Genomic DNA, 27,669 nt, shown 5'->3' on the forward strand with positions numbered 1-27,669 from the left:
TAAGGGGTAGGCCATTTAGGACTGAGATGAGGAAAAACCTTTTTGACCCAGAGAGTTGTGACTCTGTGGACTTCTCTGCCACAGAAGGCAGTGAAGGCCAATTTCACTGGATGTGTTCAAGAGAGAGTTATGGGCCTGTCCCACTTAGGCGACTGCAGGAGACTATGCAGTCGCCACATGTTCACTGGTAATTGCCGGGGACTCCTTCATGGTCGCGAGGAGTTGCCGCATTCAGGGAACTAGTCGCAGTCTCATTATGGTCACCGCAAATTTTTCAACATGTTGAAAAATTAGCGGCGACTAGAATGAAGCCGCCATGGAGAGTAGCGAGAATTCTCGTGCCGTAGGTGGGTCGCCAGGTGGTGCTAATGGGTTGCCAGGAGGTTGGAGGTTCTCGTAGGTTGTAGCCGGTGTTGACCGGTGAATTTCTTTGGTCATTGGTGGGAAAAAAAGATAAGCAGTAGTTTTCAGAAGCAAGAATAACACCCGAGCTTCACAGGCGTGTATCTCTGGCTTCTTAAAGATTGTCTCCACTTCTTCCGCCCCCTCTCCCACCTTTTTTAAAGGACTTACCACACACTGTGCTTTAGCCGTCCTAATTACAGCACCAACCTTCCTGTTCATCGCGGTGTGTGTCTGTATCACCTTGGCTTTGCACCTTGTAAATATTTTAGACAGCGCTCCCCCCGCTTGCCCTGTTCCCCGCCTGCATAACGGGCTGGTGAAGGAAGCGATATGTGTGTATGTGTGTGTGAAAGGATATGGGGAAAAAGAAGGAACGGGGTACTGATTTTAGATGATCAGCCATGATCATATTAAATGGTGGTGCTGGCTCAAAGGGCTGAATGGCCTATTCCTGCCCTATTTTTCCTATGTTTTTCTATGTTTCTATAACTTTCTAGTCCTTTCTCTGCCATGTAGCTGACTGAGCAATGGATTGATATTGCTTTTTTACCAATTGCTTCAGTGTCGAACAAAATCTTCATTTCACATTATTCCCTTCCTCAGTGCAGTGATTTCTTATACTAGCATTGGAGGCAGCCTAGAAAGATTTACTAGACTAATTGCTGGAGGGAAGTCTTATGACGAACAGCTAAAAAGATTAGATCTAGATAGAAAGATACTAGTGGAAACACAAGGAACCAGATGCTGGAATCTAGTGCCAAACACAAAGTACTGAAGTAACTCAGTGGGTCAGGCAGAATCTCTGGAGGATATGGATAGACAAGGTTTGGATTGGGAATCTGCAGACCAATGGATAGGCAATATTTCGGGTCGGGAATCTTCTTCAGACTCGTGGATAGGCAACGTTTGGAATTGGTACCCTTCTTCAGATTGCATAGTCTGAAGAAAGGCCCTATCCCAAAATGTTTCCTATCCATGTTTTCCAGAAATTGCTGCCTGACCCCCTGAGTTACTCCAGCCCTTTGCAAGATACTAGTGGGGCATGATAGAGACAATGTTGGGATATTTTCATTAGTAGGAGGGTCTTGAAAGAGGAAACATAGTTACAAAATAAGGGGGCAGTCATTTAATACTGGGATGCATGGGAATATTTTGTTACAAAGAACGGTGTTTCTCTGAAAATCCATACTGTACGGAACTATCAAGCCTAGATCACCAGAGTTAGTTTAAAAAAAAATAGATACACTTTTGAAAGCGTGGAGTTGAGGGTTATGTGGGACAGGCAGAGAGAAGGGTGTTATAGGTCATGTGGGACAGGCAGAGGGGAGGGGTGAAGGGTTATGTGGGTTGAGCACAGGGGAGAGGCAGAGGCATGACGCAGATCAGCATGATCACCTTGAATGTTAGAACAGACTTGAGGAACTGAGTGGCCTACTTCTGCACCTGTATTCTTGTACTCTGATTTCGTCACTTCATTTCTTATTGTTTGATCATATTAATTTCCTCCAGTTTTGTTCCTCTCCACAAGAGGAAACACTCTTTTTATATCTATTCTGATTCATTTTATAATATTAAACTAGGTCACTGCTTAGCCTCTCTGAAGGAGTAAGAAGACCCACTGTTGTTGATCCTTACCTGAACTTTATATCCTATTTTCAAAAGTAGTACAATATGCTGGTTCAATGCAAGTTTAGCATAACCTCCGCTTTTCAATTCCATCTCTCCAGAACTAGGCTGTATTATCTTTTCGATAATTAAAAATACATGTTAAAAATTGCTTCTGAAAACTAGTTCCAAATGTATTTCCTCAGTTGTGTTTGTAATGGTACAAGCAGGATCAATGATGGAGAAAAATCACTTCAAGGTTACAAAGATACATTTTTTTTTAAAGTACAGTAAAATATGGTGATATATTTAGTAAGGCCTCATCTGCTCACGGGTCTGCACAAATACGGGCAGTGGCTGGTAGTAATGAGTCTCATGCCCTTCTGACCATCGAGATCTCCAGCCTGTGATGGCCGGTCTGGAGAACTCGAATGTCATGGCTTTGAACTCCAGCTCCCGGTCCAAGGAGAAGTCCAGTGAGCTCAGTCGCAGCATGGACTTGTATACTCAATGAGAACGTATACTCAATGAGCCTTTTACTTGATCTATAAACAACAGTATTATCCTCAGCGATGGGAACGGGGTTACTTATTGCATCAGAAACCTCTGGGGAAGAAAAGTTTGTCTTTTACGTTCGCACGCTATGTCCTTGCAGCTGCATGACCCATGACCTCATGTGAGGACACCAGTTCTTCCAAGTGAGCCCAGTTATTTTCCTAAACGCCTTATTGTTTTTGGAAGCAAGCCTGTTTGTTCAACATGGGAACTGTTAACAGACCACTGCATTTTAGCTGAAGAGCCTGCTTTAACCCTTGCATTGCAATATGGAGGTGAATATTAACTTCACCACATATTACTGCTGTTATAAAACTTACCCACTCGGATTTTAAAACAAAGTTAAGTTTGTTCACTTGTTAATATAATCCTGGGATTTCTCCACTAACAGCTTCATTGGAGTACCTTTATGGACTTCACAATGTTTCAAGAGAACTTCTCAAGGGAAATTGAAGATGGACATTAATAATCAAACAACACTTTTTGTGTAAAAATAAATAAATCAAAGAATTGGACATTACTATGAGTAGGGATTGCACAGTTTTTTTTCTTGCAGCAATATCTATCCTCCCTTGTCTCATGCCCATTATAGATAAAGGAGAATCTTACAGACCACGACCAAAATATCTTCTTGCAAGCAGCTAATCTTATTTTGGACACCACTTTGCAGGTGTCTTTCAGAACATAATTTTTTAAAACCGCTCATTTTTAAAAGCTAACTTCAGGGTGTTTTGAAATGAACCCTTCTCAGATATGTAATCACGCAGTGTGAAACAAAATGCTACCGGATGCTTCAAATATTTGACTTTATGTTTTTAATGACAGCATATTTTGACATTCAGATGAGGTAATAAAGTTTTGTCTATAATGGAAGCTCTGTATTTTTTAATGCACATGCATAGACATGTTTACCATCTTGTGAAAGATGAACATTGTATGCTAGTAACTACCAGAAACATCGAAATGGATTGCTGGAGACTTGATATTTTTGGAGCCTCTTTTTTTGCAGTCCAGTTTACTGGATTATGAGCTGGGTTTTATCTACTTGAGAAGGATGCCCTCTAAGTAGCCTCCTTGTATGGAAGAACAAAAGACTATAAATACTGGAAATCTGGGGGAAGAAAAAGTAAATGCTGGAAATACTCAGCTGGACAGTAGTATTTGTGGAGAAACAAAGAAAGTTGATACTTCAAATCAAAGGCTTTTTGTTGGAATGTTCTAATAAAATCCCATCAATTTAAAACATTACCTCTGTGTCCTGTCACTAGGAGGTGAAGATTCCTTGTTTAAAAAATAACAGTCTGAAAAAGGGTCCAACTTGAAACGTCAGCTATCCATGTTCTCCAAAGATGCTGCCTGAGCCGCTCAAGTTACTCCAGTACTTTGTGTCTTGCCTCTATTTCTATCTGCTTAGATGCCCTTTTTCTCACATTTAGTTTCCCTTGTTTCTAACTCTGGCACTGCAAGGTTAAGTGACATCACATTGATGAACTGCAGATGCTGGTTTAAACCAAAGATAGACATATAAAGCTGGAGTAACTCAGCGGGCTAGGCAGCATCTCTGGAGAAAATGAATAGGTGACGTTTCGGGTAGTTTTAGGCAGTTCTGAGCTTCCTGGAACAATTGGAAGTGGCCAGAGCCATTTAATTGATAATATCAGGGTCTAATCCAAAGGGACATTTACTCTATCAGTTTGGAAATGATCCAACATAAGGCTCACGATGGTGGCTAAGTGTTTTCAAATCCAGGTGCCTGGTACATTTTGTGCTAATGGCAACTCTCTCATTTTTAGGTGGAGAAACAAAGGCGAATAGAACGAATCAAACAAAAGAAGGCTCAACTAGAAGAATTGATTCTGCAGGTAATAAATACGTGTTCATAGAAAATCTGCTCAGATGTGGGCCTGAATAAATGCATCAACGTTGCTTGTGTTTGTATTTCAAGTGCAATTAAGCTTTTGAACCCTTCAGTCAGATCAAAGATAAAGAAGGTAAATTAATGTGGACAGGTTGTTGAGAATAGTTATGTATCATATGAAGCTAATCTTACTGGAATAATTCATGAACGCGGAAGAAAAATTACAAAGACATGGCAATTGTCAGGCAGAAGAGCTATGTATATCAAAGCTCTTTGTTGCCTTTTAAAAATAGGATTACAATTTATCTATAGATAGAAAAATCCAGTAATTCACCCACATTGAAACTATGAAGATTGTAATTTCTTATGTTTATATTCCCTTAGCCCGTTTGCCAAGTTTATTAATTATATTCTTAACACTGCATAGCATGTTCTTTGGCTGAGAGTACAGGCAGGGGACCTGTTCTCAGACTTATGTCAATGTTACTTTTGGGCCATCTTTGAGAAAATGTTCCAAAAATACAAATTATGTCTTCAACTACTTAATCATTTCCATTTTCATTCCCGCAGTACAGCGTGCTTTCACTCATAACTGTCTCCAGATGTACTTCTGCAATTTCAAACACGCTGTATTGTGTGGAATTCAAAAACAAAACACACACCTTGCTAAAAAACAAATCAGTTTATTACCTCTGCTAATATTTTACATTGACAGCTTGTCATTATTCTCCCTGCTGTACCTTAGTGAAATGTTGGAGACTATTTCCTGTGTTAAAGGTGCTGTGTATCGTGGAGAACACAGACACTGCAGTTAGCACTGCTGCCTCAAGGCTCCAGGGATTGAGATCCTACCCTGATCTCAATGCAGTTTGCTTGGAATTTGCTTCTTCTCCCAGTAACTATGTGGGATTCATATAACCATACAGCACAAGAACAAGCCCTTCGGCCCAAAATGTCTGTGCCAAACATAATTCCAAGATCAACTCTAATCTGCCTGCACATAATCCAATTTCCAGCATATCCATATGCCTGTCCAAACGTCTCTTAAGTGCCATTATTGTATCTGTCTCTACCATCATACCTGGCAGCGCATTCCAGGCACTCACCACCATCTGCGTAAAAAAAACTTGCCCCTCAGGTCTCCTTTCAACTTTGCCCCTCTCACCTTAAAGCTATGCTCTCCAGTATTTAATTTTTTCACCCTGGGGAGAAAAAGGTTCTGAGTACCTCGGGGCACTCTGGTTTCCTCCCACATCACCTGTCTGGTAGGCAAATTGGCTGCTGTAAATGACCCCTAGTGTAGATATGTGGCAAACGAATGAAGGAGGATTTGGGGAAGGGAGCAAGTTGCTGGGTTTCAGGGAACATGATAAAACTGGGAATGGGACTGATGAGAGTGCTCAGTTTGCAGCTTTGTGGGATTCGATTGGCCAAATGGCATGCTCCTGTGTTTGAATAATAAATATTTAAATTCTACTGCTATATTTTCTAACAAAGCAATTTGCACAGTTCAGGTAACTTTTTTTTTAATCATCGAAATGCAATGCCTGGTTTCTAGTTACTGCCCACTCGCTGGTCCATTTTACAGCCATTGCAAATCATGACAGCCAAACAGAGCTTTAACTTATCTCAAGATACAAGAGACTGCAGATGCTGGAAGCTTGAATGTAAAACAAACTGTCAGAAGAGCTCATTGGGTCAGGCAACATCTGTGGAGGGAAATAGGCAGATGCCATTCTGGGGCAGGACACCTCTCCATTCTGAAGAGGGTCCCAACCTGAAACTTTGCCTGTCCATTTCTCTCCTCAGATGCAGCCTGGCCCGCTATGTTTCTCCAGGAGTTTGTTTTTAACCTTAGCTTCTTTACCAGCCTATTATTTTTCAGCCAGTCGACTATTGCAGAATAATAAAAACTTGACAACAGCTTTCCCTACATTGCTTTGTAATGCATTACAGCAATAACTGGCTGATAGGTGAACTGACCGCTGTGATTTGCATCTAATTTACGTGTGGGGTAAGGAAGTTGTGAAGGGTGGGGAGGGGTGTTGCAGTATTAATGGACATGTGAGATAATAGGTTACAAGGAAATAAAAGAAAGAATGGAATGGTCTTAGAGTTGATATAGACTCAATGGGACGAATGGATTTCTTTGTCACTTGGGAAAAATAGATAGAACATGATTGAAAATGTACTTGCATGTGATATCTCTCTCATTTGTTTAATCACAAATATTGGATAAAGTCAATGCTTTGTAACTTGGTTTAATGTTTTAAAGAGTCTTAGTTTAAAAGAGATGGGCAATGACTGCTACTTTTCACAGGGAACTGCACATTGAGAACTCAGCCAGTTAGACCTATTATTGAAAGAGGGGGGGGTAAATAAATATCTTCAAATTGAGCATTACAATGGGGACACAACACTGAAGGAGGAGACAAACTGCTGGAGCAACTGTGTATGGGATGTCGAGTTAAATTTATTGTCATATGCAGAGTACAATGCGGTACGGGTAAATGAAATTCTTCCATGCAGCCGCATCACAGGCACATAGACTGGGACATCACACAAAAACATCAGACAGGCAAAATAAAAAGGCTGGGGGGAAAAAAACAAGACATTAGTGCAAAACAAAATTAGAAAACATGGTCCATAGTGATCTGTTGCTGAGGTAGGGTTAGGGTGGTGCAGATTAACGTTGCACAATGCAATTGAAGTGTCTCGACCCGAAGCTCCCATTCTCATTATCCCTCCATAGTTCTGAGTTCCTCCAGCAGTTTTTCACATGGAGCATAATTGGATCATAGCATTTTTTTCCGAGGAAATGACAAAACGAACCTAAACATGTTTTATTTGACCATTGAATATAACTTTGAACACAAGAAGATGTGAACCAAGTCAGAGAGCAAACCAATAACCTGAAATATCATGCATCACTCTGGAAGAAGTTTTTGACTTTTGTTAGATATTTCTGTTGCTTCACCAAGCAGAAAAAAAAGTAATCTCTTGATGGGGTAATAAGATAACAGGTTTCAAGTTTAAAATAACCGGATAAAAAAATATTGTTTAATCAACCTTTCTTGCACAATCTTCATTTATTCAAATATCAACCAATGAAGTCATAAAAAGTGGATGGTGGAATATCAAAGTCCTTGCACAAAGCAGTATTAATTGATTGGATGCATAATGAATCATTAATTTCCAGTATAGTTCTAATTAGTGCTATTCAAACATCAGCATGTGAATGTTCACTGGGATTTCTTTGTATTTGCACAATTGTTCAACCACACTCATTCCTCCCTTCCCTTTTTGAATTATCACAATAATTATTTTGTGCATTTTCCCTTTGATTTATTTTTTTGCTTTTAATCTTTTCCTATTGATATTCTAAGCTCTAATTTTGAATTTCAAGATGAAGCTCTATCTTGTTTTTCATTTGTTTCCAGTCTGCGGTTAAAACTCTTCCCTTTTTCCTATTAAAAGCAAATAGCATTCAAAAATCTGGTACAGAGGAACAAACAATTGGAACAACAGACACAGAGTCCCCCTGCACCAAATTCTACTATTCAGTTGCCTTTCATCATAGTCAACACCAGCAAAAGGACTGTCATCGACTGCAGCATCTCCAGTGATAAGTGAGTGCTGAGCAACATGAGGGACATTAACATTGTGTTGATTTTAACCAAAATACTTAGTGTACTTGTTTTTCTTAACTTTGCTTACATGCCACATTATTATGGTACATTTTTGCCAGAAGTTTGTGGCAGGATCGTGGATTGCCTGTGTATGTCTCATGAGACATAGTTAAGTTCCCTTAATTCAGAATGTCACTCCAAAACTGGGTAGATTAAAAAAGGAAGAAGATTCTGTGGGCATTGATCTTATCATTTCATTACGACTGCAGTAATGTCCAAAATTACACTGTCCCTCTTCAGTGTGATGACGACATGTGCTACACTCGAAAGTCTTGATTGGCCAAGTAGCATCTCTTCCATTTGAAAATAATTCCTATCAGAATCCACTTTGAAAGGAAAATATAACTATAGAGGTGGAAGGTAAATGTAACAAAATCTTTAAAAATCGGTTATTTTCATAAGATGGAATAGTTGGGTTCAAAATAATAAAATCAAAGAGAATGAGGTGAGAAGACAAGGCACACAAAAGAAAGTGCTTAAAGCATTTATGTAAAAATTATATTTCAGATATATCTGCTTCATTTTATCTTTAAAAATTAAATTGCTTCGCATTTTTGATTATTGATCTGACATGCCTCGCTGCATGATGCTGAACACTACAAACAAAATGTAACTCTGCCATTATGAAACTTCCTTGAAATTAAGTCAACGTAATGGTTGCCATGACTACCTTCTCGTTCTGGTGCTCTGTTAAGGTGTTGAGTAATCCTTGATACAATTGCTTTAAACTTAATAACCAGATGTTGTCAAGATATCCAAGGTTGATTCGTTTACAGCTAAAATGGTCGATATAAATAGCAACAACATGGACAGAAAAAGATCCACTACTCCACCCATGCTTCCTGGAGCATCATGATGAGCGATCTCACACTTCTGCCTGGGGAGCTTTCATCCCAAGCAACCCAGTTTTTAAAGCTCCTGGAGAGATACAGTGAAGAACTGTAAGAAAAATCCTCTCAAACTCTTCAGTGATTAAAACCAGTACAATTAATATATTAACTGGGCAGAACAGTGGCACAGCTGATAGAGCTGCTACCTCACAGCGCCAGAGACCCAGATTCGATCCTGACCTCTGGTACTGTCTATGTGGACTTTGCACGTTCTCCCTGTGACCATGTGGGTTTCCTCCGGGTGCTCCGGTTTCAGCCCACATCCCAAAGACATGCAGGTTTGTAGGTTAAATTAGCCTCTGTAAATTTCCCCTATTGTGTCAGGAATGGGAGAACAGAACTAGTTTGAAGGCGTGATCTATGGTCAGATTAGGCTCAGTGGGCTGAAGAGCCTGTTTCCATTCTGTATCTCTAAACTAAACTAAACAATACGTTGTACCTGGTAATCCACTTGCCTTCTAAGACTAAAGGCAAATTTCAATCCAATTTGCTCTTTGATATTATCTTACATGAGAAAAGACAATTGTTAATGTAAATTGAACTGTTGTGAATTTGTATCTTCACATTTTGTGTTTAATTACATTTTGCAAATTATCTCAGGTTTGAATATCTATTCAACTTTGACAACACGTTTGAGATTCACGACGATATTGAAGTCCTGAAACGTATGGGGATGTCCTTTGGCTTGGAATCTGGCAAATGTACTCCAGAAAATTTAAAAACTGCAAACTCATTGGTGCCAAAAGTTTTGCAGCCCTATGTTGCAGGTTAGTAACGGCAAGGAACGATTTTAATCCATTGCGCTGTTTATGATATTCCTTGTAGAACCTTCGTAAGAACTAAGAAAGACAGAAAATGCTGGAGTAACTCAGCAGGAAAGCTGCCTCTGGAGAGAAGGAATGGGTGATGTTTCGGGTTGAGACCCTTCTTCAGACTTCATCAGAACTGCCCTAGTGCATAGCTTGGGTGACTAAGAAATACAGCAGATCATTTTTATATCAATTTAGTACTGTTTGAGTAACCACATTGTTATTTTGCACTTTTACCACATTTTTCACCAAAAATATTTGAATTTGGATACAAAATATTAATGTACCAATCCACCGCCACACTGTCATGTAACTAGGTGGGATCACACTTATCAGAGTGTCATACAGCATAGACTCAACAGATGTTGCTCCTCACAATCCACCTTGCTTACTAAGGTTTAGTGATCTTTCCCTATTTTCCGATGTTGGGGGGGGGGGGGTCCAGAACCAAGGGTCACCGTTTAAGAATAAGGGGTAGGCACTTTTAGAACTAAGATGAGGAAGAACTTTTTCACACAGTTGTGAATTTGTGGAATTCTCTGCCACAGAAAGCAGTGGAGGCCGATTCACTGGTTGCATTCAAAAGAGAGTTAGATAGAGCTCTTAGAGCTAGTGGAATCGAGGGATATGGGGAGAAGGCAGGAACGGGGTACTGATTGTGGATCATCAGCCATGATCACATTGAATGGCGGTGCTGGATCAAAGGCCGAATGGCCTATTCCTGCACCAATTATCTATTTATTTCCTTCTGTCCGCTAGTTTTGTTCGCTAGTGCTGGCAAAATGCCTTGTGATCTTTTACTACGATAAATGCACGTGGTTACAGGTTTCTTAGATGGAAATTAAAATTCCCCTTTTATCTCATCCTCAGGGTTTAGTGTTTATAAATAAAATTCCAGAAAGGGAGAATCTTTCCAACACATATGGATTGTTACCAACCTCCCAATCTGCCAGCAGATACTGTTGATAAACAGTCACTAATAAATAGTTCATCATAGAAAGACAAAACTGAACTAAAATGGCACCTCCTGTTATGAATGTATTTTTCACTAATGGAAGAATGAACTTTTCAATCGGAATCTTCAATATGAAACAGATCCTGGAATTGCTTAAATCCCTTCTTGAAATGGAAAAAAAATCAGGCTTTTTTACTAGGTGTAATCTCTCCCCCTGATTACAAAAAATCTAGTAATCATATAATTAGCAGATAGTGTAAATAATGTCGTAATAGGTAAGTAAAATCTAAAATAAAACCTGTTTGTCATGTGGTATTAGGGTGCCTAATTGACCTTCCTTTGCTAATTGATTTGGCCAGCCTACTCGAAAATGTCCTTTTTGCAAATCTAACACCCACATATAGTCTTGTATAACATTCCCTGTTTATACAGGAAGATGCGGCTTAATTTGTCTTTCCATTGGCCCAGATTTTGCCGTAAAAACATTGAGGTGCTAATAGACACCATCATTAGAAAATAATAAAACAATTTCAGCGATTTATCTGCACCTGAGCGATTTAATCAAGAAATTGTTATGTTGAACCACTGTCTCATTGTCTCTTCATTCAAATACATTGAATAAGTACAGTTATCCTGCATAGCCATTAGATAGCCACTAATCCTGCAAAACAAGATGTTACTCCAGTCCCACTAATATAATGGTTGTTATCTACCCCTGAAATGGTCCAGCAAGTCTTTCAGTAAGGACATTAACATTGCCAGAATCGCCTACATATATCTGTAAATAATTTCTTCAAAAGTTGATACCAAACCACACAGTGGTACGTAGGTGACCTGCTGCCTCACGGCGCCAAAGACCCAGATTTGATCCTGACCTCAGGTTCTGCCTATGGGGAGTTTGCACATTCTTCCTGTGACTGCCTGGGTTTCCTCCGGGTGCTCCGGTTTCCTCCCACATCCCAAAGACGTGCGGGTTTATAGGTTTCATTACCCCTAGCATGTGGGGAATGGATGAGAAAGTGGGATAGCATGGAACTAATGTGAATGGGTGATCGATGGTGGGCTGAAGGACCTGTTTGCATGCCTTATCTTTCAGTCAATCAATTTCTCTGATTGTGCAGATTAACTTTCACCTGTGAAGTCTCATTCTTTCACATTTTAATGACATTTAGATTTTAAAATAACTTTTTGAAATTGCTGCCCTCAATCTTAATCCTTTACTCTCTCTTTGTGTTCATTACATAATTTGACATTGAATTTGCAATTTAAGATTGCATTATTTTCTTTTCCCCTGTTCTGAGGAAGAGTCTTTGCCCTGGAACGTTAACTTTGTTTCTCTTTGCACAGATGCTGTGTTTCCAACATTTCCTTTTATTACTGAATAGTTTATTGCAAAATCCAGGCCCAAATTAGTTGTTTGTCTCCTCAGTTGTTTCAAATGGAGACGACTTTAAATGATAAGCTGATATAAGTGGCTCATAGAGAATTAACTCTGCACTGGATGTTATGAGATCCAAGAGAAAAAAATAAATTGTTTCAATGAAATCTTACACCAATTTAGTGGTTCAAAAACCTCTGCAACCAACAAAATTATTTTTAGTCGGCATTTGCCTTCATTGTGAAGTATGTTTGTAGTAACAAGCTTACATGAACAGCAGTTGAATAATGAACAGATAATCAAGGTTGATCAAGATATTTGTCCAAAATACTAGAGGAATATTAGACTCGTGATCTTTAGAAATACTCTTAATTTATAGCACTGTGGTGCAGCTAATAGAACCACTGCCTCACAATGCTGGAGATTCTTGATTAGTACGGATGTCCGGAGTTATGGGGAGAAGGCGGTTGAAAGGGAAAGATAGATCAGCCATGATTGAATGGCGGAGTAGATTTGATGGGCTGAATGGCCTATTTCTACTCCTATAACCTATGAACTTATTACCCCAGTTCAATCTTGGCCTCGAGTTCTTCCTAAGAACACTTGGGTCTCCCCTCACATACCTTAGATGTGCGAGTTGGTGGGCTATATGGTCACTTTAAATTGTTTAGTTTAGAGATAGAGTGTAGTAACGGACCCTTCGACCCACTGAGTCCACAGTGACCATCGGTCACCTGTTCACACTAGTTCTATGTTATCCCACTTTCATAACCTACACACTAGGGGAAGAAATTTACAGAAGCCAATTAACTTTTTATAAAGTTTGAAGAAACCGGAGCATCCGGAGGAAACCCACACTATCACAGGGAGAACAAACAAGCTCCGCACAGCTAGAACCTGTAGTCCCTATCTTTGTGAGGCAACAGCCCTACGGCTGCACTTTGTATGCTGGGTCTCTGAAAAGTACTACTTTGCTTATTGGAGAGAATTTCTAGTTACCTTGAGTTCTGTACAACAAACTGCCCAAATTGGAAAATAGCATTTTAAGAAAATCTAATAATTGAACAGCTATTAAAGTAATTATTCTCACTTTTCCTAAAAGGACAGAAACTGAAGATACAGCAGAATTAAATGTTGTTAGGACACTCGGCTTCAATAGGCATATTCCTTTTCCAGATCGCGTCACTGTTTGTGTGAATGCTCTTTTTAAACTTGTCTGGCTTATCAGTGCACTGTGGCAATTATTTTCACTTGAATTCCGATTGCATCCTGTTTATTGCCTTTTGAACTGGCTTGCAATTTGTCTGATTAACCCCTCCCTAACCCGACACCCTTTCCCTCATGGGCCACTGCTGAAACACAGTATTCCTGATTCTTGTGTTTCGACTAGTGAGAGGATGCGTAATTATCTTTGCCGTTCTTATGTACCAACCTTCACAGTTAGGTTATATTGTTAACATTGCATGTTTTCAACTCAAATTTTTTTTTTTTTTGGAGGGTAGCGGTTAATGAGTGTCTGAGTATGTAATTGCAAGCAAGTTAAAGGAAATACTAGGAGATTCAAAGGTTTGTTGAAAACCCCTTTGTTCCATTAAGGTAGGGGGTCGTGAAAGAGAGAATATTTAGTTCCAGCAGCTCAACTGGTTGTCATAGCAACACTTACCAACCCATTCCCAATTGACATTCAGAGAACATTCTTTAAGGTTCTGTTCTTTTCTGAATTTATTATTTTATTCGGTGCGATCTACAAGCTAATGGATTCCGTTTTTTGCTTCGTGTTTTTGTATGGTCAAATTCATGAAGCTGTTTTAAAAGATCTGTGAAAGAGAAACAGCATAACCACAGAAAAGATAAATGTTTTAGGGTGAGTTGATGGGCCATTCATATCTGGCATTAATATGAAAGGCTTTATGCATTTTGTTATCAAGACTACAGGTTAATTAGGATTTGGAATAGTTTGCAAGAAACTGAGCAAGATCTGTTACAAGGGTAAAACCATCAGGTATCAGCTTAATATGACAGAACTGTTTCTCATAGAAACAGCTGAATAGAGTGGAAAGGTTAGTGTTCTAAATTCATCCCTTTTATGATGCGGGGTGGATTCGGAGCATGCCGACGTTGTCCAAATCATTCAGCTACCTATATGCAAAGTGACGGAACTGTATTTATCACAAATTTTTCCAGTGTTGCCATTGAGCCCATCAGGGTAGTCAACCTTTGAAAACTAACTAACTGCTTAACTCACTCCATCCCTCACTTGTTCCTCTCCAGCTATCTAGATCTTTCTTCCATTCCTTTTTAAAATTATTGTAAAATCCTCTCGTGCCCCCCCCCCCCTTCATGATTTGTACAGAAACCACTTTGTTGAAAAAGTCTTTTCAGAAGCCACCCCCAACAAATCTGAAGAAGGGTTTCGACCCGAAATGTTGTCTATTTCCTTCACTCCATAGATGCTGCCTCACCCACTGAGTTTCTCCAGCATTTTTGTCTACCCACCAAATTAAATGTCCTTTCTCATCTTATCCCCAAATTCTTTGGCAAAGAAAAGAAATATGATTATTGGCAATCTGTAATAAAAGGAAAGGCTACTGCAAATACTCAGACGGTCAGGCAGCATCTGCAGAGATAGAAATAGAGTTAATGTTTCAGATAGATTCCATCAGGATTTGAAATGCCAAATTTTACCCCTATCCATAGATGTGAGCTGATGTGCAACTATTTTCAGCACTCTCTTTTTACCCCAGATCTCATGGTTCCCATTGTATCAAAAAATCCAATGCTTTCTTTATTGGATACCAATCTTTGGTGTTTAAAATTTAGAAGATTTACAATCGTCTAAGTAAATAGTTTCCTACCCTCATTCCTAACGGACCAATCATTTATCATGACAGAGAAAACAGCTTAGTTATCTGCCCTCAAATCCTTTTTAAAAAACCTAAAATATTTCTAGAACGTAGAATATAGATAAGTACAGCACAGGAACATGACTTCAACATGGTACCAAATTAAACTTAAATTCAACTGTCTGCATGTGGTACCCATTCATGTATCTGTGTAAATGCCTCTTAAACATTGCTATTGTATCTGCCTTTACCACGTCCCTTGGCAGTTCGATCTAGACACCTACCATTTTCTGTGTCGCCTCTCAAATCTGCTTTAAATTTCCTCTTTTAAAGCTGTGTCCTCTGGCATTTGAAATTTTCATCCTGGGAAAAAACCTCTGGCCAACTAACTTATCTGTGCCTCACATCATTTTATATTGTTCTATCAGCTCATCTATAAGCCTCCGATGCTCCAGAGAAAACAATCCAAGTTTTTTCCCAAACTTTTGTTATAGCTAATTCACTCCATTCCAGGCAACATTCTGAACAATTGCCTTTTTGTCCTCTCCGAAGCTTCCACATTCTGCCTATAGTGTGGTGACCAGAACTGAACCCAATACTCCAAATGTGGTCTAGCCAATGTTTTACACAGCTGTAATATGACTTCCCAACTCTTATTTTCAATGCCCCAACTGCTGAAGGCAAACATACCATACATCTTCTATCCACTTCCAGGATCTGTAGGTTTGCTTCTTAAAACATAGAATAGAGCGGTACAAGAAAAGGCCCTTCAGCACACAATGTCTGTGCCAAACTTGATACCAAGATCATCTCTTATCTACTTGCACATATTCCAGATCCCTCCATTTCCTGCACATCCAATGACTCAATGCTAGTTTATTGTCGTATGATCGTCACAGTGAAATTCTTTGCTTTTAGATACAATCCTGTAACATCATACAGCAGACCTCACCTGGGCAGTGCACAAGGGGTCGCCAAGTTTCATGTTCAATATATCTATCCAAATTATGTGGCACTCCTATATGTCACTGTCGTATCTGCCTCAACCACCACCCACGGCAGTGCATTCCAGGCACTCACCACTCTCTGTGTAATAAAAAAAGTTGCTGCACATCTCCCTTTAAATTTTGCCCCTCTCACCTTAAAGCTATGCCCTTTTGTACATTATTTTTCCATCCTGGGTAAGGTTTCTAGCTGTCTACCTATCTATGCCTCTCATAATTTTATATACCTATCCGGAATCTCTGGCATTCCAGAGAAAACAATCCAAGTCTGTCCAGCCCCTCCCTGTAGCTAAAACTCCAATCTAGGCATCATTCTGATCAACCTCCTCTCCAACCTTTCCAAAGCCTCCACATCTTTCTGTAATCGGGCGAGCAGAACTGCACGCAATGCTCCAAATGTGGCCAAACCAAACTCCGATAAAGCTGCATCATAACTTCCTAATTCTTAAACTCAATGCTCTGACGTAAGAAAGTAACCTTACCAAATACCTATCACTCCATCTAAGACAGACACAGAAAACTGGAGTCCAAAAATCTAGAGAAAAGGAATAGGCAGCGTTTCGGGTCGAGACCCTTCTTCAGAGTCGGGGGAGAGGATCGTGCCATTAATTATATATATTTCCCCTTTCATTTGACCTCCCAAAGTGCAACATCTAACACTTACTCAGATTAAACTCCATCTGCCATTTCTCCGCCCGTTTCTGTAGCTGATCCATATCCGACAGTATACCTTGACATATTTTCTTACTGTCTGCGAACCAAGCAATCTTTGTGTCATCTGCAAACTTACTAACTGACCTGTCTCTGTTTGCGTCCAAGTCATTATTATACAGTGCCCTCCATAATGTTTAGGACAAAGAAGCATCATTTATTTATTTTCCTCTGTACTCCACAATTTGAGATTTGTAATAGAAAAAAATCACAAGTGGTTAAAGTGCACATTGTCAGATTTTAATAAAGGCCATTTTTATACATTTTGGTTTCACCATGTAGAAATTACAGCTGTGTTTACACATAGTCATGTAAATGAAAGTAGTCATGTTTAGTATTTTGTCGCATATCCTTTGCATGCAATGACTGCTTGAAGTCTGCGATTCATGGACATCACCAGTTGCTGGGTGTCTTCTCTGGTGATGCTCTGCCAGGCCTGTATTGCAGCCATCTTTAGCTTATACTTGTTTTGGGGACAAGTCCCCTTCAGTTTCATATAAAAGGCATGCTCAATTGGGTTCATTGACTCAATTGGGTGATTGACTTGGCTACTAAAGAATTGACCATTCTTTAGCTTTGAAAAACTCCTTTGTTGCTTTAGTAGTATGTTTGGGATCATTGTCTTGCTGTAGAATGAACCACCGGCCCATTAGTTTTGAGGCATTTGATTGAACTTGAGCAGATAGGATGTGTCTATACACTTCAGAATTAATTATGCTACTACCATCCGCAGTTGTATCATCAATGAAGATAAATGAGTCAGTACCTTCAGCAGCCATACATGCTCAGGCCATAACACCCCCATCACCGTGTTTCACAGATGAGATGGTTGCTTTGGATCCTGGGCAGTTCCTTCTCTCCTTCACACTTTGCTCTTGCTATCACTCTGATATAAGTTAATCTTCGTCTCATCTGTCCACAAGACCTTTTTCCATAACTGTGGTTGCTCTTTTAAGTACTTCTTGGCAAACTAACCTGGCCATCCTATTTATGCAGCTAACCAGAGGTTTACATCTTGCAGTGTAGCCTCTGTATTTCTGTTCGTGAAGTCTTCTGCGTGACAGTGGTCATTGACAAATTCACACCTGACTCCTGAAGAGTGTTTCTGATCTGTCAGACAGGTGTTTGGGGATTTTTCTTTATTATAGAGAGAATTCTTCTGTCATCAGCTGTGGAGGTCTTCCTTGGCCTGCCAGTCCCTTTGCGATTAGTAAGCTCACCAGTGCTCTATTTCTTCTTAATGATGTTCCAAACAGTTGATTTTGGTAAGCCTGTTTGGCTGATGTCTCCAACAGTTTTATTCTTGTTTCTCAGTCTCATAATGGCTTCTTTGACTTTCATTGGCACAAATTTGGTCCTAATGTTGATAAACAGCAATAAAAGTTTCCAAAGGTGATGGAAAGACTGGAGGAAAGACTCGGTGCAGAGAGCTCTCTTATACCTGCATTAAGGAGGCAATTAAACATACCTGAGCAATTTCAAATGCCTGTGAAGCCATGTGTCCCAAATATTATGGTGCCCTGAAATGTATAAACACAGCTGTAATTTCTACATGGTGAAACCAAAATGTGTAAATATACACTTTAATAAAATCCGACACGTGATTTTTTTCTATTACAAATCTTAAATTGTGGAGTACAGAGGCAAATAAATAAACTGTAATTGCAGTCCTTAAACCTGACTGAATCTGGTAAGTCTCATAACAGCCTCTACAAAGCCTTTCTTAAAATAAGGTGCACAGAATTGTACCTGATTATAATGACATTTCCAATATGGTGAACATACCCTGACCTGCCACGTTTACTGAGGATGGCACATTTCATTAAAAAAGTTATTATTGTATGAATAAAATAAATAAAGTAAGAAGTAGTCATTTCTTATAGTCTGAAGAAGGTTCTCGACCTGAAACGTCACCCATTATTTCTCTCCAGAGATGCTGCCTGTTACTCCAGTATTTTGTATCTATCTAAGAAGTAGTAATTCTCGCGCTCACCCCTGCTCTGCCATTCAACAAGATCAATGCTAATATTTCACCATGAGGCTACTTTCCTGCACTGACTCATTATCTCTGGATTCTCTTGAGAAGGCTCCCACCTGTGGTCTCTTGAAATTAGAAGAGGGAGATGTAATCTCTTTGAAACGTGCACAAATAAATTTCTTCCTCTCTCTCAATCCTGAATGACTGATCCTTAGCTAGTGTACACCCAATTCCAGAAATCTGTACCTAGACAAATATCCATCTGTATCAACCCAGCTGAACCCAGTAAAGAAATCCTGTAAAACCCTGTAAAATCCACTCCCCTTACTCACTCTAACCATCCCCCCCCCCCCCCCGAACGTACAGCCTCCACTCACTGCAGCAACCCCAAAGATATAAACAGCATAAAATCCTGCAACATTTTCGCTACCTCCAATGGGATCCCACTACTTCCCATCTCCACCCCTTTCTGCTTTCCGTAGAGACCGTTCCCTCCGAAACTCCCTGGTCAACTCGTCCCTTCCCACCGAAACCACCTCCTCCCCAGGTACTTTCCTCTGCAACCGCAGGAGATGCACCACCTGTCCTTTTACCTCCCTCCTTGACTCCATCCAAGGACCCAAAGAGTCTTTCCAGGTGAGGCAGAGGTTCACTTGCACCTCCTCCAACCTCATCTACTGTATCCGCTGTTCCAGGTGTCAACTTCTCTACGTCGGCGAGACCAAGCGCAGGCTCGGCGATCGTTTCGCTGAACACCTCCGCTCAGTCCGTCTTAACCTACCTGATCTCCCCGTGGCTCAGCATTTCAACTCCCCCTCCCTTTCCCAATCTGACCTTTCTATCCTGGGCCTCCTCCATTGTCAGAGTGAGGTCCAGCGCAAATAGGAGGGACAGCACCTCATATTACACTTGGTTAGTTTACACCCCAGCGGTATGAACATTGACTTCTCTAACTTCAGATAGCCCTTGCTTTCTCTCTCCATCCCCTCCGTTCCCAGTTCTACATTCTATCTTTGTCCCTCCCCCTCCCCTGAAGAAGGGTCTCGACCCAAAATGTCACCCATTCCTTCTCTCCAGAGATGCTGCATGTCCCAGTGAGTTACTCCAGCATTTTGCATCTGCCTGTAAAGAGATCCCCTTTTCTGATAAACCCCAGAGATAAACAGGGTCTTCTTCATCTCTCCTCGTATCACACACACACACACACACACACACACACACACACACACACACACACACACACACACGCACACACACACATTCTAACACACACACACAAGCACACTCTAACACCCACACACACATTCTAACACACACTCGCACACACACTCTCGCGCACACTTGTACACGCTAACACACGCCCACTCGCACACACGCACACTAATACCTGCACACTCTCCCACACATATACTAACACACACACACAAATGCCAAAACACCCATTATTAGCTATAGCATCATGCATCTATGTGAAAATGGTGTGTGTTGCAAGTTAATATAAAACAAACCTCAAGTTCTAGTTGACACAGAATTGCTGACAAGGCAAGGCTTCACCTTGTGTGATGGTTTTATTTCAGATGAGTGAGTCAATGTTTTAGTGAAGCTCTGATTCACCAGTCTGAGGGCACTTGTTGGAGGTTGCGGTTCAATTGTTCACTGCAGGACGTGAGTGGAAATCAGAGTGAATCATCGCTGCTGATTGTCTTGTTCTGTAGAGCTATCATAGTGTTGCCATAAGTGGCTTGTGAAATTATTGGCTCATGTTTTTTCTCGCAACTATTTATATAATAAAGTAAGTGACAGGTTGTATTGGCAGGGCATTAGGAGCAGGTAACCTAGTTTCTTGTCATATACTCAAGTACGGTGTACAGGTACAATGAAAATCTTACTTGCAGCATCATCATAGGTACAAAGACAACACAGAAAACTGTAAATTAGACATATATTACACACAAATGCCACAAGGCAGTACAAAAATAAAGACTGCAAAACCACATGGCATTGGAAAACAAGGCCATGCTAGCACAGCGGTGGTCTGAAGAAGGGTACCGACCCGAAATGTCACCTATCCATGGGTGTGAGGAAGGGTTCTGACTGAAAAAGTCACCTATCTATGTGTCCAAAGAAGGGTCCTGACCCTAAACATCACCTATCCATCCATGGGTCTGTAGAAGGGTCATCTATCCATGCCCTCTAGGATGCTGACTGGCCCGATGAATTATGCCCGCATTTTGTCTTTCCATGGTCGTGCAGCAGGTGGTCCGTGGCGTTCCATTGCCGATATAGGATTAGGGTTGTGCAGGTTGGTTCAAGAACCTGATGGGTGTAGAAAAGTATCTGTTCCTGAACCTGGAGGTGTGCGTCTTCAGACTTTCTGCCCAACAGTAGCAGCAAGAAGATGGGTTTACCCCGATGGTGGGAATAGAGCCAGTGCCTCGTGTAGATGGTTTTACTTGTGGGGAGGGTCGAGCCCACCACTCTACATCCTCTTGCATTCCTTGCAGCTCAGTGTCTCAGCAATTGCATTGTGGATATGTTTGCCAAAATATCTTCAGCATGTAGCTTAATTGATAACTGGGTATATTTGTGCCAGAAACTTAAGTGTTCTGTCAAAAAAAGGTTGAATTGCATTTTATATTGTAGATTGCATTTGTATTCAAGAAATACTGCAATTTTGAAGAGAGACCTGCTATCTTTCAGTATAGTTTAGTAATGATATATGTAATTTATAGGCAAATTGCTGTTCCTATTGAAGACTGATTTGAGCTGTCCAGGATTGGGAATATCATATTGTGCTTCTTCTCACTGTTTTCCCACCCACTTTCCTCAGTAAATGCACAAGGAGAGAGGCAGGTCTGGTGGGTTTATCCCATATTCTGGCAGTAATACTCTAACTTAGCTTGTGATCAAGCTGGTCACTGGTCACTCTGGCCCTGGTCACTTCATTCATCTTGCAACGTTGCTGAATTATCCAGACTTAGAATGTGGCCAATTCAACTCAATGAAAGATGCACCAAGCAATGTTTTTCTCAGCTGCTTTTAATTTATATAGTGCATGGTATCGGATTTACCAATAGATGCGAGTTCTTGCCAAAGGAAAGAGCATAATATATTACAAGAGGCAAACATATGTTTTTGCTTATTCCCTTTGGATATCAGCAAATTGATAGGGGGTTTGATATTGCAATTTATGTTGCATTATTTTTTAAAGATAAAGAATCTAACTCGTGAAATCTAAAACATCTCAGATATGTTTTGTAAGTTTAGCGTGTGGGCAATTAGAGCCTTGTTTGCATTAAGAATCCAAGAGGAGAGCCCAATGTGCCCCTGAATCCAAGGCATTTTTGTTTAGAGGATACTTTTAGAGTTATGCAGCGTGGAGATGTGCCAATCAGCCCACTACTACCATGCTGATGAATGCGCACCCACCCATCTTCCAGTCTTCTATGCTTAGACGATGAGAGCTTATCTATACATTTCTTAAATGTTGCCAGTGCCTCTGCTTCCACCACTGTCGGGTTTAGTTTAGGGATACAGTGCAGAAACAGGTCCTTCAGTCCACTGGGTCCGCTCCAACCAGCGATCCCCATACATTAGCACTACCCAGCACGCTAGGGACAATTTATAATCCTTATCAAAGCCAATTATAAGGACCTGTCCGTCTTTGGAATGTGGGAGCTCCCGGAGAAAACGTACACGGTCACGGGGTGAATGTATAAACTCCGTACAGATGGTACTCGTAGTCAGGATCGAACCCGGGTCTCCGATACTGTACGGTAACAACTCTATCGCTGCACCACCGTGCTGCCCTAAAGATTGTATTGGCCATGTATTCTTGGTGTCAACCATACTCTGGGTGGGAAAAAAGTCACCAAGTCCCGTCTAAATTTCTTACCCCTTACCCTAAATTCATGTCCTCTAGTTTTACCTCTCTCTAATAGTAGCAAATGTTTCCTGCAGTCCTGCAGTCTACACTGCTCATGATTATGTACATTCCCGATCTGAAAGGTCACCTGTCCATTCCCTCCACAAATGCTGCAAAACCCACTGATTTACTCTGGCACTTTTGCTCAGGATTCCAGCATTTGCAGTTTCTTGTGCCTCCCTCTTAACCTCTTCTGCTCCAAGGAAAACAGAAATAGCTTCTCCCAGAACTAAAAACCTCAGGCAACATCCTGATATTTTTCCTTTGCATCCTCTCCAGAACCCTCACAGCTTACCTCTAAAGTGGTGACCAGAATTGTAGGCATTACTCCAGTTGACCAATGTTTCATAAAGTTGGAACATAGTCTCCCTGCTCTTGTATGCCTAATGAAGGCCAATATACGCTGCCTTAACTTTTACCTGAGCAGCACCTTTCAAGGATCTTTGGAAACTGTACACCAAGGCTCTGCTGTTTCTCGTTGCTCCCTAGGACTCTACCATTCATGGTGCGTCCTAGCCTCATTACTACTTCCAAAATGCATCACCTCTCATTTATCAGGATTAAACTTCATCTACCATTGCTCAGCGCACTTCACCCACACATCAATATCACCTGGTGGCCCTAAGACTACACTCCACACTCCACCAATCTTCATGTCATTTGCAAACTTACTGATCCTGCCTCCTTCATCCACATTCATGCATATTACTAACAGCAAGGGTCCAAACACTGATCCTTGTGGGACGCTACTAGTTACAGGCATCCAATGACAAAAGCAACCCTCTGCCATTACCCTCTGTCTCCTTTTGTCAAGCTAATTGTGGATTTGAATTACCAACTTGCCTGGGATCCTGTGGGGCTTAACATTTTGAATCAGTCTTCCGTGTTGGATGTTGTCAAAACCTTAATGAAATCCATGTAAACCCCATCTACAGTACTGCCCTCATCAATACACTTGGCTATCTCTTCAAAAAATCCAATCAAGTTGGTCATATTGGTTATCTCTGATCCCCACCTTTCCAGATGATCATTGATTATTAGGAATTTTTGCAATAACTTCCCTACTATTAATGTTGGGTTCACAGCTCTGTAATCGCCAGGCTTTTCTCTGCTGTCCTTGAAAAGGGGTCCTTCAATCACCTAGTACCTTACTTGTGATCAGCAAGGATTTAAAGATCTGAACAAGAGCTTCAGCAGTCTCTTCTTGCCTACCATAGGAGCCTGTGATAAACCACATCTGGCCATGGTAATTTATCCACCTTTAAGCCATGCAGTATTTATGGAAACACACTAGAATTTCATCTCCTCCTCCGTTTAATACTCCACCTCTAAACTCCGTTTCCTTTGTGAATACCGATGAAAAGTATTCATGCAGGACCTCACCTATCCCTTCTGGCTTCGTGCACAGATTGCTCTTGTTCTCTAATGGATCCTATTCTATACTTGCTAGCTCTTGCCCCAGCCCTTCCAATTGCAGGCAGGTGGGACTAGCATAGATGGGGCATCATGGCAGGCATGGGTAAGTTGGGTTGAAGGGCTTGTATGGCTCCATGACTGTAAAGATGGGATGAGCTGCTTCAGCAAGCAGACAGAACAGCTTCGGCTGTGTCTACTCATTGCCGGCCACTCGGGTGCGGGGATGAGTGATATGGCTTGGCTTTCCCAATTACCTCCATGCCCTGAAAATCAATAACAAAAAAAATCTATCTCTCAACTAACACAAATGTAAAAGTAGACTATCTCTGGTATTTCATCCCATTGCTGTTTATGGGTGATGTTCAGTTTACATTGCACTAGTCACTGCACTTTAGAAGCCCCTGACACAATTAAAGGCTCTTTGTGAATCCAAACTATTCCTTCCATCAGCTGATCCTGGTGGAAGGAAGTGAAAGACTGTGAAGTTCAGTTTGTATGGATTGATCTTGTGATGATGTTGCAGTGTAGGCATTCATGCACTAATCCATGCAGCTCTCTCTGCATTTTTCTTGCTGTACAATTGTGACTTAACTGTTCTCTTTCCGATAGAAATGGCAGAAGGATCGTCCTGTGCAAACAGTGAAGTGCCTTCAGATCTAATGCAGACTGCCTCCATCTTAACTACTGCCGCAATTTCACAGTCAAGGTGAGCAGATGATTATGAGATTTGGATTTGAATATTGCACACATCCAAAATTACTTGCAACTTTTTTGTTGAGCAATTAGAAATTGCTGGTCAACACATTAATCTCTCCTGTCATAATGTCTATAAATTAGATTAGATTAGATTAAATTTGTTTATTGTCATTCAGACCTTTCGGTCTGAACAAACTTTCGTTTCCCATTTCCCAAATCTTTTCAAACTCCTGGCTTTCAGCATTTGCAAATCCACTTGTCCTCATTAATACTCCTGTTGCAATGAACAATTAAATAGCTTCCAGTTTCAACTTGTGATACTGGCAAATGGCAGAAATGTATTATTGCAGTGCTACCTGAGTGTTTAGTTTTTCATTTTTATCCAACAGCATAAACCCTGGGTTTTCATTGGATGTAGAAGTTGCCTTAGCAACAGGACAGTTTCTTGCACCAGAGAGTCACCACTCGAGCAGCCTTGCCTCAAACTTTGAATCACGAGGTGAAACACCGTGCTCCTTCAACGATGATGACGAGGAGGATGATGACGATGAAGATGACTGCTCTTCACTTGTTGAAGGAGAGTAAGGAGACGCTGACATACTTCTCGAGCTGCCTTTTAACGGAGCTGTACTGTGCTATGTTCCACCACCCGCTCTTGTCAACTTTGCGGCTGACCCTTGCAGACTGTAAACCGAGGGAGTGAAAAATAAACAGCAATTGTGTGTGAATGTTCAGAACCCTGTGATGCAGCCTCTAGTTTGTTGCTACACATTATCACAACCAGCTAAACATGATCCAAAGCTGATTGGCTGGCACAGTTGTAATAGCTGCTACTTTTTTTTGTTCTAGTTTGTTTTAACTTCCAATTTTTCCCTTTACTGTTTCTACCTTTTGGAAAACTTTGAGGTAGACAACCCAGTTGTTTCAGTGTTGGTGTTATATCTGTATCTTGTGCTCGTCTGGGTTTGGAGTATGTTGAGGTGAAACAAATTGTTTTAGTTACGTTTCAGTTTTTACATGCTGAGGGTAATGGCATGATTGGAATCCACTCAGCCTTTGGGTTCCTGGTAAGGATGTCCTTTGAGCACGTAGCAGCCACTTCCTCTTTACCATCACAGGTCTACGTGGTTCTAAAGCAAGGGCCTCATGTTGATCGAAGCTAATGTACGGCATCTATTTGGAACGACATTTTCTTTCCAAAAGAGTGTAAAGTAATTTCAATTTTGTAGTCTTAAATTCACTTTGTGAATGAGTTTTGTGTTGACTGTTGAGCAATAAATCAAGCCGCATTCCTTATCGATGACATCCATCCAGGAACCTAGGAGAACAAGGCCACGAAGCTGATCGAATGAACCGAAAAAATGATCAGTGGGTAAAAAGCACCAGTTCTGCTCCTCCAGTGGCAGTGGCGATTTATCTGACGAGTAGTGTCTCCATAGCTATTAGAAAGTGCCAAGATTCAGTCCCTAGAGTGAGCTGATCTTCAGATCGCTGCGTCTGAATTCGAGGGAGAATTCGTCAGGCTGCTCGTTATCCAATATTTTCCATTCAAACGAACCTGTTCGGAGATCGGGTGAGATTAGGCTCAGCCCGCAATGAGCGCAGTCAAATGGTTTTACCGACATTCTGTTAATGGGGATTACCAGTGAATTGTGATGCCCATGTGGAAGAATGAGGGAATGACTGGCTCCCACAGAGCTGTGGCCGAGCAAGGAAACATGCGGGAAGAAGGGAAAGGATAACAAATAGTAAAATGAATCACTTTATTACTGACCTCCAGCTTTTGGACATTGTCTTTGGAAAAAACAATATGATGGCAAAAGCTGGTATCTTTCTCAGACAGATTTTATTCTTTTAGTTCGCCTCTAACTTCCTCTCATAGGAGAATAGTATCAGATAAAACCTAGGCTCTGTCTGATGCCCTAGATAGGATCGTTCATGCACCAACCAATCTCTCCTCTCTGTCATCTGCAGATGTAAACCTTTATGAACTCATTGAGATTGAAATTGTTCATGGACACTTGTGAAAAACAGGCATCAGCTTTCCAGCAGAACATTTGAGCAGCCATGCCATTTACTATTCCATTCACTTCACTTAAGGTGAGGGCTATGATGGGATGCCAGTTTGTGTCTATCTGTTTACCACCAACATCCAGGACCAATTTCAAACCAATTGTGTTTTTTTTTGTAAATAATTAGCCATGTTCTTAATTTTTCATTCACGTTTTATATCCACTTTGTAGAAATATGTTCACTGTGTGTGTGTGTATATATATAATATATATATATATATCACTGTGTGTGTGTATATATATAATATATATATATATCTATAATAAAGATAAATCTGTTTTTGCTGCAAGTGGCATGTTAAGGTGTACCTTTTAGTATGGTTACAAACAAGGACCTCATTGTTGACTGTGCTGATGAACATGCCTGCATGGCCTCTAGTGATGGTGCATCTACCTGCCACCTGATTTATCAGGGCAGAATATTTCCACAATAAACTAAAAAAAATGTATTGTAGAACATGGAATAAAATAATTTAAAGGCAATCAAATTACTGACTTTCTTTACTTGTGTTCTGGATGTTTAAATGCAGTAGACTTTGAATGGATTTGAACATTCAGGTCATCCCATTACAGGAAAGGTGTGGAGGCATTGTAGAGGGTGCAGAGGAGGTTTACCAGAATGTTGCCTGGATCACTAGGTGTCAGATGCAGAGAGACGTTGGATTGACTTGGATTGTTTTCCCCAGAATGTTGGGCGTTGAGAGGAGACTTGATGGATGTATATAAAATTATGAGAGGCATAGATAGGATAGACAGTCAGAACCTTTTTACTCAGGGTGGAAATGTCCAACATTAGGGGGCATAGCTGTAAGGTGAGAGGGGGAAAGTTTAAAGGAGATGTGCAGGGCAAGTTTTTTTACACAGAGTACTGGGGGCCTGG

General features: G+C 40.7%; 1 protein-coding gene across 6 annotated transcripts in view; it reads left to right on the forward strand.

Annotated features, from left to right (window-relative positions):
- The window catches only part of tfdp2 (transcription factor Dp-2), a 188,828-nt gene extending 161,556 nt beyond the window's left edge, over positions 1-27,272 (forward strand). For all 6 annotated transcript variants that reach the window (XM_033031913.1, XM_033031917.1, XM_033031914.1 and 3 more), the window contains 5 exons: positions 4,359-4,427; positions 7,901-8,052; positions 9,603-9,769; positions 24,631-24,727; positions 25,107-27,272. In XM_033031913.1, the coding sequence (XP_032887804.1) occupies positions 4,359-4,427; positions 7,901-8,052; positions 9,603-9,769; positions 24,631-24,727; positions 25,107-25,302 (681 nt within the window). In that variant the 3' untranslated portion in view covers positions 25,303-27,272. The remainder of the gene's footprint in view (positions 1-4,358; positions 4,428-7,900; positions 8,053-9,602; positions 9,770-24,630; positions 24,728-25,106) is intronic.
- The last annotated feature ends 397 nt before the right edge of the window (positions 27,273-27,669 follow it).

The sequence above is a fragment of the Amblyraja radiata genome, chromosome 13 (assembly GCF_010909765.2).
Source record: "Amblyraja radiata isolate CabotCenter1 chromosome 13, sAmbRad1.1.pri, whole genome shotgun sequence".
Classification (NCBI taxonomy): domain Eukaryota; kingdom Metazoa; phylum Chordata; class Chondrichthyes; order Rajiformes; family Rajidae; genus Amblyraja; species Amblyraja radiata.